Genomic DNA, 13213 nt, shown 5'->3' on the forward strand with positions numbered 1-13213 from the left:
GAGCACTGTCCTGACAATGTGAATGAGACATGGATTTTTATCTGTCTCGTATTGTTTCTATCCCAAATTCTTTCACTTCTCTAATGGGAAATCTCCGAGTAATCCACTGGGGGCAAAATCAGAGTTTGGCTGTTGTCCAAAACAAAATGATGCTTGCTTTCATGTTTTGGCTTTCCATCCTGTGCCTACTTCTTTCTCCTCACATAGCCACCCCTCTGCCCCCACAAACATATACACGCTTCCCCTGATGGTACAAGGACCAGTTCATATGAAGTTATGATCTGGAAATCAAACAGAAACTGTTTCAGGTTTTTACAAAGGAGTCATCATTGAACCACTGGTTCTCCTTCATGTACAGTTCAGAAAACTTGGTATACTGATGGTTTCCAGCCCACTTGGCAAAATAAATCAATCAGCTGTGTTTCTGTTGAACCGAGGTTGTGATGGTCCCCTGGGAATAGGAACAGTCTACTAAGGAGGCCATCCACTGAATTGGAAATGTGTTGTTAGGGCTGCCCTTTCTCCCATGCAGAAAGTTGGGCCTGCAAAGGATAGTCAGAAGGGATTCTCCTATCTTCTAATAAGTTTGAAGAATTTCTGATTTGGGACAAAGTCCTGTGCATTAATGTTAAGGAACCCCCCACCCTCTACCACACACACACATACATTTCACTCTACCTTCCAAACCCATTCATTCAGCACGTATTTATTGGGTGCCGACTATGTGCCAGGTATATACTTTCCCATTACTACAGATGCTACTTATTATTCAAATCATATCCCACAATATCTATTCCTTGTAGAAGAAAGGAAAATATTTATTTATAATAAAGTGGAACCATCTGGACATTTTGGCCTACCAGGCCAAATGTTTGTTTCTAAAGATAGGTCTTGAACTCCTTTGAAAATCTCTAACTCTTTCAAGGTCCTGCCTCCTATACCTTACCTCTTTTGCTACAGGAAGTATCGGGTAAAGTCCAGCCCTATCACCAGCAGTTTAGGAAGAACAATAAGGCTGAAAGAGAATGATGGAGGTGGGGGCGGTGTGATACAAAGTCAAGGAGAAAGGCTAATTAATGGCATTTCCAGCAAGACCACTGAGGTGGCCACGGTGCTTAGTGCTGGGGGCTAAGGCACTGGGTTTAAGGTGACTGAGACCTAAATTTGGCTTAGAATACCATATGATTGACAGCCACTAATTTAGGCACTCTCAACTTCCTACCATGATAAAAAATTGGGGCTGAGAAAAAGAGGAAATACACAATATAGAACACGGAGGCTGACATCACCTCCTGTCAGGATCTGGAAGGAATCTCAGTACAAAGCAGATAGAGCTGGATGGAAAAAATCTTTCCTTGGGGTCTATATTAACCTGCAAACGGGGAAGCCCACCCTTTCTTGCAGGAGTGCTGCTTCTTTGAGATATCCAGAGTATTATTCTCCACTCCACCCACAAATCCTTCTACACTTATTTGGAAACAGCCATGTCTAGAAAAGAATATGACTAGAGAATAAAGCAAATACAAATCCTTTCATTTCATGGCTGAGGGTGTTGGCAAGTAGGGGGCACGCAAGTAAAAAGTGGCACGTGTGATGGCCTTAGCCACACTGTGATGTTGTACTGGTCACTTTATTAGGTCCTGGATCAACACCCTCTCTATTCTCAGGCCTGACCTATAATTCTGGAGTCTCTTGCCTTATATACAATGCTTGTTGAAAACTAACTCCTAAGGTTTTAAAAATCATTTAAATTTGAGTTATTGCACAATGAATTCATGCTCATTGAAAAACATCAAAAAATACAGAAGATACAAAGTAAAAAATCGAACACTATCTTTCCTCCTGCCCACTTCCACCTCTCTGAGAGTCTCATTCTTTTAACATGTTGATATGTGACCTTCCAGATCTTTCAATATGCATTTAAGGCATGCACACACAATTTTTACATCAGGAAATGACAGTATAAATTGTATCCTGTATCTTGTTTTGTTTTTATAGTATACCTTGGCGATCCCTACACTTTACTACATTTTTAAATATATATTTTTATTTAAGTATAGTCAGTTTACAATGTGTCAATTTCTGGTATACAGCACAACTTTAATACATTTTGATGTACCACATTCTAACAACTGCATGGTGTCCCATAGATCAGGTGTGTTTAACCAAGCTCATGCAGATAGCATTTAGATTTTCTCCATTTGTCTTGCTTTTTTGAAAATAATTCTGCATTGAATGCTCTGTACACTTCTTTTTCACAAGGGTATGATAAACGCCCATCTGTGTGCAATGAATGCCTTGGGACATTTTGTACTTTTTGTAAGCTTTTTTTTTTAATGAATGAAAGATTCTTTAAATTCTATGGTGGGAGACGGAGAAGATGGTGGAGTAGAAGGACGCTCGCAGGTCACCCTCTCCCACAAATATACCAAGACCCACATCTACAGACCCACTCAGCCAACCAGAGCACCTGTGGAACTCCGACAGAACATCGCCCTCTTCAAAAGATAAAGACGCCAAAAATCTGGTAGGAGAAAAGGAAAAAAGAAAACAAAAGGCAAAGCAGCGAGGGACGGGTCCCGCGGGGAGGGAGGGGCAAAGGAGGACTAGCGCTCGCTCGCTGGGTCTCCCCTCTCCAACTGAGAGGCCAGCGGGACGGAGGGGGAGCCTCCGAGGCTCAGATCTGTACAGAGTAGCCCTTGACTGACAGAACTAAGTTAAACGGGCACAGAGCGTCCCCCCGACACCCAGCCTGAGACGCGGGCCCGCAGTGGCGGGCAGGGCCAGGCTGCCCAAGCCGGGCGGAGGACGGGGGCGGCTGCAAGGAGGCAGCCCCGGGGGAAGCAAGGGGCTGCGCGCCGTGGCTGTGGGTGCACAGGGCAGAACAACCTGGGCCCTCCATAAAACAGCAAGGTTGATGTGCTCTCGGGGGAAGGGTGCATACCCCCGTCTCTGAAAACCCGCGGAAAGTTTTTGGGGGAAGAGAGGCGGGGCTCAGGCACAGCGGCCATATCCCCCAGCGCTGAGCACTCAGGCGGAGGCGGGGGCGGGGGCGGGGGCGGGGGCGGGGGCGGGACCTGCATCATGACGGAAGGGCTTAGCAGCCTCAAAGGCCAGACTGAGACTGGCCTGCAGCCTGGGGCAGATAGGATCCTTCCATCCTGGTCCCTCAGAGAACTTGCTCCACAAAGACAAACAAGGAGCTGTGTTTTGGCTCGGAGCAGGGACAGGGCTGTCCCTCCGTCTTCCCCGAGCCCACCCGCGGCCCTGGAGCGCCGACCAGGGCGGAGCGCCGACCAGGGCGGAGCGCCGACCAGGGCGGAGCGCCGACCAGGGCGGAGCGCCGACCAGGGCGGAGCGCCGACCAGGGCGGAGCGCCGACCAGGGCGGAGCGCCGACCAGGGCGGAGCGCCGACCAGGGCGGAGCGCCGACCAGGGCGGAGCGCCGACCAGGGCGGAGCGCCGACCAGGGCGGAGCGCCGACCAGGGCGGAGCGCGCAGCCGCACAGAGCAGCGGAGCTACCGGCGGCGGCGGCTCAGGTAGAGCGAGAGCGGCCCCCAGCCTTTCGGGCAGGAACACAGCCCCTGACCGAGGTGCTGGGAGGGGGCACGACCCGCCCTCCTACCCGGCCAGTCTGCAACATCTGACTGCGGCATCCGGAGGGGCAGCGACCCGCCCGCCCGCCCACAGCAGAGAGCTGCACCTGACCCAGTGTTAGGAGGAGGCGCGATCTGCTTGCCGACAGGTGCTGGGAGCAGCACAGAAGAGGGCGCCAACGGAGGGCCTCTGAAAACAGCAAGCTGAGCTTCCAAAACAGGACGAAGACAGAAAGACTTCACATTAAAAGCACACAGACTCCAGGAGAACACCAACAACCCCCCCCCCCTTTTTTGTTTTTTAAATCTGTTTTTACCTGTTCTACTTTCTATTACTCTCTTAATCTTTACTTCTTAATTCATTTCTATTTCTCTTGGCTTTTGATGTCCTGCTATTGATTAGACACAGATTTCAAATACATCTATTCATCCCCCCCCCTTTTTTGTAAAGGTTTCAAAAGGACGTCTCAACCCGATCAATACTCTGCTTCAACTCACTCTTCTATTATTCATTATAGACTGTTTTCAAACCCTCTTTCTCCCTTCTTTTAAAATTCTTTCTCTCTCTCTCATTTTTTTTTCTGTTTTTCCTAAGTTTTATTCCTAAATAGGCATCAGATAGATAAAATCCTTAAGGACCAAAATAAACAACTGATACTCCATAAACCACAGTGCCAAAGAGGTATGAGCAAGATGAAGAAGCAGAAAAACCTTTCCCAATTAAAAGAACAAGAGAAATCCCCTGAAAGAAAGATCAACGAAATAGACATCGATAGCCTACTAGATCAAGATTTCAAAAAAGGAGTGATCGAATTGCTGAAGGAATTAAAAGAGAGAGTGTTTAGAGATATAAAATATGTCAAAAATGAAATTGAAGCTATAAAGAAGAGACAAGTAGAATGGGTAAACTCATCGGCAGAGATGAGGAATGATCTAATAGCTGTGCAAAGCCGACTAGATAATGCAGAGGAACGAATTAGTGATCTAGAAGACAGGGCAATAGAAAGCACCCATTCAGAAGAACTACAAGAGAAGCAAATAAAAAATAATGAAAATAGCATAAGGGACCTATGGGATAATATAAAGCGTCCCAATCTTCGCATAATAGGGGTCCCAGAAGGAGAAGAAAGATCAAAGGGGATTGAAAAGGTTTTTGAAGAAATCATGACTGAAAACTTCCCAAACTTAAAGAAGGAATCAGATATCCAAGTACAGGAAGCTCAGAGGGTCCCAAACAGGAAGAACCCAAATAGACCCACACCAAGACATATCATAATCAAGATGGCCAGAGTCAAGGATAAAGAAAGGATTCTAAAGGCAGCAAGAGAAAAGCAAAGAGTAAGTTACAAGGGAACCCCCATAAGGCTCTCAGCTGATTTCTCTACACAAACACTACAGGCCAGAAGGGAGAGGCAAGATACATTCAAAGCCCTGAATGAAAAAAAGATGCAGCCTAGGATCCTTTATCCAGCAAGGCTATCCTTGAGGATAGAAGGAGAAATAAAGAGTTTCACAGACAAAAAAAAGCTGCAGGAGTTTAGCAACACTAAACCCATGCTAAAAGAAATATTGAAAGGGCTATTCTAAATAGAAAAGCAGCAGGATGCTACAGAAATGAGAAACACACAACTGGAAAGGTGATAACTCATGAATTACAAATAAAGTAAACATGAAATTATAAAAGAAGACATACAAATCACTGAGAGTGGGAGAGGGAGGCAGGGAAATATAGAATATTTTTTTCTTTCTTTTTAAAATTTTTTTAACAGTAGGATGGGTTTGAGATCATGTTACTATCAGTTTAATAAAAACAGTTATAGTAATGGGTTGATAGATTTACAAAAAAGGGTAACCACAAGCCAAAAATTTACAAAGGACTCACAAAAATTAAATAAAATCCATGATAATACAAAGGAAAATTACCAAACCACAAAAGGAAGAAGAAAGGAAGAAAGAGGATATACCAATTCAACTGCAAAGATAAGTTCAAAATGGCAATAAACACACATTAATTACTGTAAATGTTAATGGACTAAATGCTCCAGTCAAAAGACACAGAGTGGAAGACTGGATAATAAAGCAAGAACCTTCAATATGCTGCATACAAGAGACCCACTTTAGGGAGAAGGACACTTATAGATTGAGAGTGAAAGGATGGAAAAGGATATTCCATGCAAATGGAAAAGCCAAAAAAGCAGGTGTTGCAGTACTGATTTCAGACAAAATAGACTTTAAAACAAAGGCCATAAAGAAAGATAAAGAAGGACATTTTATAATGATTAAAGGAGTGATACAAGATGAGGATATTACACTCGTTAATATATATGCACCCAATATAGGAGCACCTAAGTACATACAAGAATTACTAACAGAGATAAAGGGGGATACTGATGGGAATACATAGTTGGAGATTTTAACACTGCATTAACATCACTAGACAGAACTTCCAGACAGAAAATAAACAAGGCAACAGAGAAATTAAATACTACAATAGAAAAACTAGATTTGGTGGATATTTTCAGAGCATTACACCCCCCAAAAATAGGATATACATTCTTTTCAAGTGCACATGGAACATTTTCCAGGATCGATCATGTACTTGGGCACAAAAGAAACCTCAACAATTTTAAGAAGATAGAAATTATCTCAAGCATCTTTACTGACCACAATGCCATGAAACTGGAAATCAACAACAGAGAAACAAAGGAGAAAAAAAGGAAAGCATGGAGATTAAACAATATGTTATTGAAAAAACAATGGATCAATGAGGAAATCAAAGCTGAAATTAAAAAATACCTTGAGACAAATGATAATGAAAGCACAACCACTCAAAACCTATGGGACACAGGAAAGGCAGTGCTAAGAGGGAAGTTTATAGCGATACAGGCCTTCCTCAAAAAAGAAGAACAATCTCAAATAAACAATTTAACCCACCACCTGAATGAATTAGAAAAAGAAGAACAAAAAGCCCCAAAAAGCAGCAGAAGGGAGGAAATAATAAAGATCAGAGAGGAATTAAATACAATAGAGATTAACAAGACCATAGAAAAAAATCAACCAAACCAAAAGCTGGTTTTTTGAAAAAGTAAATAAAATCGACAAACCTCTGGCCAAACTCACAAAGAAGAAACAAGAGAGAGCACAAATTAGCAAAATAAGAAAGAAAAATGGAGAAATTACAACAAACAAAATAGAAATACAGAATATCATACGAGAATATTGTGAAAAACTATATGGAACCAAACTGGATAACCTAGAGGAGATGGACAAGTTTCTGGAAACATACTGTCCACCAAGACTGAATCAAGAAGAAACTGACCACTTGACCAAACCGATCACTAGAAGTGAAATCAAAATAGCAATAAAAAACCTCCATACAAATAAAAGTCCAGGACCGGATGGCTTCACCGGGGAATTCTACCAAACATACAAAGAAGAACTCATACCAGTCCTTATCAAACTCTTCCAGAAAATTGAAAAGGAGGGAATACTCCCAAACTCATTGTATGAAGCCACCATCACCCTGATACCAAAACCAGGCAAAGACGCTACCAAAAAAGAGAATTATAGGCCAATATCACTGATGAACATAGATGTCAAAATCCTCACCAAAATTTTAGCAAATAGAATCCAACAACACATAAAAAAGATTATACATCATGACCAAGTGGGGTTCATCCCAGGGACACAAGGCTGGTTCAACATACGCAAATCAATCAGTGTAATACATCACATCAACAAGAGAAAGGACAAAAACCACATGATCATCTCAATCGATGCAGAAAAAGCATTTGATAAAATTCAACACCCATTTATGATAAAAACTCTCGCCAAAGTGGGTATAGAGGGAACATATCTCAACATAAGAAAAGCTATATATGACAAACCTACAGCCAGCATAGTACTCAACGGTGAAAAACTCAAGCTTCCCACTAAAATCTGGGACAAGACAAGGATGCCCACTATCACCACTCCTATTCAACATAGTCCTGGAAGTCCTAGCCACAGCAGTCAGGCAAGAGAAAGAAATAAAAGGGATCCAAATTGGAAAAGAAGAGGTAAAAGTGTCATTATATGCTGATGACATGTTACTATATATAGAAAACCCTAAAAGGTCCACACAAAAGCTACTAGAGCTGATTGAAGAATTCAGCAAGGTAGCAGGTTATAAAATTAACGTTCAAAAATCAGTTGCATTTCTTTACACTAACGATAAATCAACAGAAGAAGAAAGTAAAGAAACAATCCCCTTTAAAATAGCACCCAAAGTAATAAAATATCTGGGAATAAATCTAACCAAGGAGGTGAAAGAATTATACACAGAAAACTATAAACCATTGATGAAGGAAATTAAAGAAGACTTCAAAAAATGGAAAGATATTCCATGCTCTTGGATTGGAAGAATCAATATTGTTAAAATGGTCACACTGCCCAAGGCAATCTACAGATTTAATGCAATCCCTATCCAATTACCCAGGACATATTTCACAGAACTAGAACAAATCATAATAAAATTCATATGGAACCATCAAAGACCTAGAATTGCCAAAGCATTACTGAAGAGAAAGAAAGAGGCTGGAGGAATAACTCTCCCAGACTTCAGACAATACTATAGAGCTACAGTCATCAAGACAGCATGGTATTGGTACCAAAACAGACATATAGACCAATGGAGCAGAATAGAGAGCCCAGAAATGAACCCACAAACTTTGGTCACTCATCTTTTACAAAGGAGGCAAGAATATACATTGGAATAAAGACAGTCTCTTCAGCAAATGGTGTTGGGAAAACTGGACAGCAGCATGTAAAACAATGAAGCTAGAACACTCCCTTACACCATATACAAAAATCAACTCAAAATGGATTAAAGACTTAAACATAAGACAAGATACAATAAACCTCCTAGAGGAAAACATAGGCAAAACATTATCTGACATACATCTCAAAAATTTTCTCCTAGAAGAAATAAAAGCAAGAATAAACAAATGGGACCTAATGAAACTTACAAGCTTCTGCACAGCAAAGGAAACCAGAAGTAAAACAAGAAGAAAACCTACGGAATGGGAGAAAATTTTTGCAAGTGAAACCGACAAAGGCTTGATCTCCAGAATATATAAGCAGCTCATACGACTCAATAAGAAAAAAATAAACAACCCAATCCAAAAATGGGCAAAAGACATAAACAAGCAATTCTCCAAGGAAGAAACACAAATGATCAATAGGCACATGAAAAAATGCTCAATATCACTAATTATCAGAGAAATGCAAATCAAAACTACAATGAGGTATCACCTCACACCAGTCAGAATGGCCGTCATTCAAAAATCCACAAATGACAAATGCTGGAGAGGCTGTGGAGAAAGGGGAACCCTCCTACACTGCTGGTGGGAATGCAGTTTGGTGCAGCCACTATGGAAAACAGTGTGGAGATTCCTCAAAAGACTAGGAATAGACTTACCATATGACCCAGGAATCCCACTCCTGGGCTTGTATCCAGAAGGAAATCTACTTCAGGATGACACCTGCACCCCAATGTTCATAGCAGCACTATTTACAATAGCCAAAACATGGAAACAGCCTAAATGTCCATCAACAGGTGACTGGATAAAGAAGAGGTGGTATATTTATACAATGGAATACTACTCAGCCATAAAAACCGACAACATAATGCCATTTGCAGCAACATGGATGCTCCTGGAGAATGTCATTCTAAGTGAAGTAAGCCAGAAAGAGAAAGAAAAATACCATATGAGATCGCTCATATGTGGAATCTAAAAAACAAAAACAAAAACAAACAAACAAACAAAAACAAAGCGTAAATAAAGGACAGAAATAGACTCACAGACAGAGAATACAGACTTGTGGTTACCAGGGGGGTGGAGGGTGGGAAGGGATAGACTGGGATTTCAAAATTGTAGAATAGACTACACTGTATAGCACAAGGAAATATACACAAAATGTTATGATAACTCACAGAGAAAAAAATGTGACAATGAGTGTGTATATGTCCATGAATAACTGAAAAATTGTGCTGAACACTGGAATTTGACACAACATTGTAAAATGATTATAAATCAATAAAAAATGTTAAAAAAAATTCTATGGTGCTTGACAATTTTCAAAAGTTTCACACACATGACTTCATGTAATCCCATATGGACTCATATAAAGTCCTTCAATATGATAGATCCTTTGAACTGGAGCATCTCCTTTTCAGGTTTTTAGAGGTTTGGAGTGTAACTCTACTTAGACATATATTTCTTGGAGGGATTCTGTTTTGTTAATTACTTCAAAATACAAAGGAACAAGAGATGATATTACTATACACAGAAAGATGCCTGCTCATAAAGCTTATTCTGAGATTAGCACCAAGAATGGAAATGAGAAGATGTTGCAGGTTGAGGAAGGGAATCTGGCTGCTACCTTCCCTCTGTTCCAGCTGTACGACTCAGAGTCTGAGGCTTAGGCGAGGGTTTATGTGGACATGTCCAAAGTATCTGGGCCAAAATGATGGGCTGACCTACATTCCAATCTCCAGAAGGTCCTCACTGTTGAGGCTAGGGGTGGTGATCTGCCTTTCTTACCCAAGACAAAGATTTGGCAAGTCATCTCGAAAGGGTACCAACTTCTAATCTAGATGAGGGGTGCCTCGGGGCTGGGCTATGATTTCTTGGAATTCATGTCCTGGCCCCATTTACCAATTACACAATGCACTTAAATGGTTACAGGTTGGTGGTGGTGGCATTCAACATTTCCAAGGAAAGGAAAGAAAAATAGTGTTAAAAATGGGCCCTCTTGTGGAATTGCTGGGACAGTAGCCATGGAGAGAGGGAAGTCTGGCCTGATGCTGGGGAGTTTTGAATTATTTGAGCTATTCACACTTACTGCTTCTCTGTTGGCAGGCTGCCTGAAGATATCACCATCAGAATGTTCCCACGACAATTCTCCATCTCCTGTTTATTAAAAAGAAATTAAAAAAGAATTAGACATACATAAGAGGGAACAATACCACCCCTGTGACCCAGTAACATTTTAGGTTCTATGATCCCGAAGTTCTTTAGACATGTTAGCTATTGTAGCTGTCCTTCAAACAGCAACGCTGGAGATTTCTTTCTGGGTGTGCCTCATTTTTCAAGACAACTCTGAAGAAAGTTGCCACTTTCTAAAATAGAACATCCAGCAACATTACACAGAATTTGGAAAATAAAAGGGAAAATAATCACTTTCCACTGTAATAGAGCCATCATTGTCACTTTTGCTTATTTTACTCTGATAGTTAAGTATTTTCAGGTCATTTTCAACTTGTGTTTAAGCTACCCTTAAAAAATGAGAGTTTTGAGGATTTGGTCTGTCATGATTTGTTAAATTCACCATTATGTCTCTGAGAAGTTATGACTTGATCTGAAAGTTAAGTAAAACTTGCTATGGTTGGAGTGTTTACATAACCAATATCCAAGAGGTACTCCTCTGTTTTTGCCTGAGACACCTTTCTCTGGGTCTCTATGACCCACTCTTTGAACAGTGAATCCCTATCATTGCTGTCTTCCAGAGTAACTACTTTTAGGAGGAAGATTCTACTTTCAGCCTTGAGAAAAAGAAACACACAACAGATGTGGCTATTCCTCAGCTGATTAAAAATAATAAACAAGAGGATAACCTCCAAGAATATTGCCTTGTATTATCTATAACCAAGCAAACAGATGGGAAGAGCTTGATATTAGAGATATTTGCACCACTCTAAATGATTACTCTGTGTGTGTATGTGTGTGTGTATACCTGGTTGAAGATAAACACAATATCTATTCAACCATATATTTCATGGAATAACAAGGAATACAAAAATGTATAAACATTAAGAATCTTCTATTCTAATTTATCTCCCAAGCTTTCAAAACCTAAGTCTAAACAATAACATGTTCAAGTACTGTTACTGGTTTAGGGCTTGAAAAAGACCTGAAAATTAATTTGATACCAATATTATCATCAGGCAGCAACGTAAAACAAAGCATGGCTTTAGCTCTCCATGATTCAAAGATCATCTTATGGAAAAAAAATGAATTTTGTAAATTTAACTCTGGTTGCTAGGTTAATCTTCCTAAAACACAGCTTTGATTGTATAATCGTGTTATTCCCTGATCAAAACCTTCCATGGGTTTCCATCCAAGACTCTATAATCAGCCCCCACCTCATCTTTACTGAGCACTTACCTCCTATCTAACCATCTGAGCTACTCTACAATGGAAACCCTTTGACCTCATTACTCTTCATTGAACATGTAGCTCCCACTCTTGCTTCCGTGTTTTTGCTCATGTTATTCCTTTTCTGAAGTTAACTTCCCACCTCCCACACCCCAAAGCTCCTATATGACTATGAAAACCATTTAAGTTTTTCCTCCTCTACAAAGTCTTCCTCAAGTATTCTTACATATTTCCAATTGCCTAAAGGACTTAGCATCCTGTAGCCTCAGAGGTGCATAGAACTTCAGGCATAATTTTGTCTAACTGTTCCATTTAACAGGTGGAGAAAGCAAGACTCAGAGAGGGCAAGGAGTCCTTCACTCACCTAATGAGTTGACGAAAGTTAACACCCAAAATCCCAGATTTCCTGGCTCCCAAATAAGTGTATCCATTCTCCAGGGGCAGGGTTTATTATTTGTGTTATTTGTGGCTGTATCACCATCATCTATAACAGTGCCTGACACATAATAGTCACTTGATAAATACTTGTCAAATGATGGAACTGGGAGGCCTTCTATGACCACCTATCTAAAATTTCAACCCCCTTCTGATAATTCCTATCCCCCCTCTTTGCTTCTTCTTCTTAACACTTCACAGTATCTTACATTTTACATATTTTATTTATTGTCTGCTTTCTCCCATGAGAATTCCCCAATGAGAACAAGGATTTTGTCTATCATGTTCAGTGATGTAATCCCAGCACCTAGAACAGTGCTGGGCACATAGTACTTATTCAGATTTTCTTGAATGAATCAATACTAAAACACTTCACAATATTTTCTGCTGTTAAATATTTCCTGAGCCTGCTTTGTCTCCCTGAAGAGACTGTAAATCCCTTGAAACCAGAGATCATGTCTTCAATCTCCCTCTGGATCAGTGGGGATCAGTGATCTCGGTTCTGACAAGCCCTCCTGGGGATTCTGATGCAAGCAAGAATTTGAGAATAACTGGGCTGGAGCACTTAGCATATTACTGGTTATATATCAGGTGCTCAGTATACATACTGAATTGAACTTCAGTTAAAAAAATACAGAATTAAGTGCTTAGCTAATAGTATACTTGCTTCTTCCTGGTTATTCCATGTCTGAGTAAAGATGGCAGACAAGACTACATGGAAACCCTGATTAACCCTGTAAGGGCGAATATGCTTTCACCTTTGTTCATGTCAAAAAATAATGCTCAAACATCAGTTAACTGCATCGAATGCTTCTTGGATGGAGAGCCTGATACTAAGGCAGAAGGAGTAGAGAAATCAGGGCTGGACCCTTGCCCTCAGGACATTTACAACCTGTTTGGAGGTGACAGGAAATCAATAGAGAACAGAGCCTAAACACACACACACAGACAGAGTAGCAACTGGAAACACAAATGGCATATAC

At 40.9% G+C, this 13213-nt stretch overlaps 1 protein-coding gene across 5 annotated transcripts in view; it reads right to left on the minus strand.

Moving 5' to 3' along the window:
- The window catches only part of CHRDL1 (chordin like 1), a 123609-nt gene that overhangs the window by 21450 nt on the left and 88946 nt on the right, over window positions 1-13213 (minus strand). For all 5 annotated transcript variants that reach the window (XM_032476049.1, XM_032476053.1, XM_032476051.1 and 2 more), the window contains one exon: window positions 10483-10550. In XM_032476049.1, coding sequence (XP_032331940.1) covers window positions 10483-10550 — 68 coding nt within the window. The remainder of the gene's footprint in view (window positions 1-10482; window positions 10551-13213) is intronic.

This window comes from Camelus ferus, chromosome X, assembly GCF_009834535.1.
Source record: "Camelus ferus isolate YT-003-E chromosome X, BCGSAC_Cfer_1.0, whole genome shotgun sequence".
NCBI lineage: Eukaryota > Metazoa > Chordata > Mammalia > Artiodactyla > Camelidae > Camelus > Camelus ferus.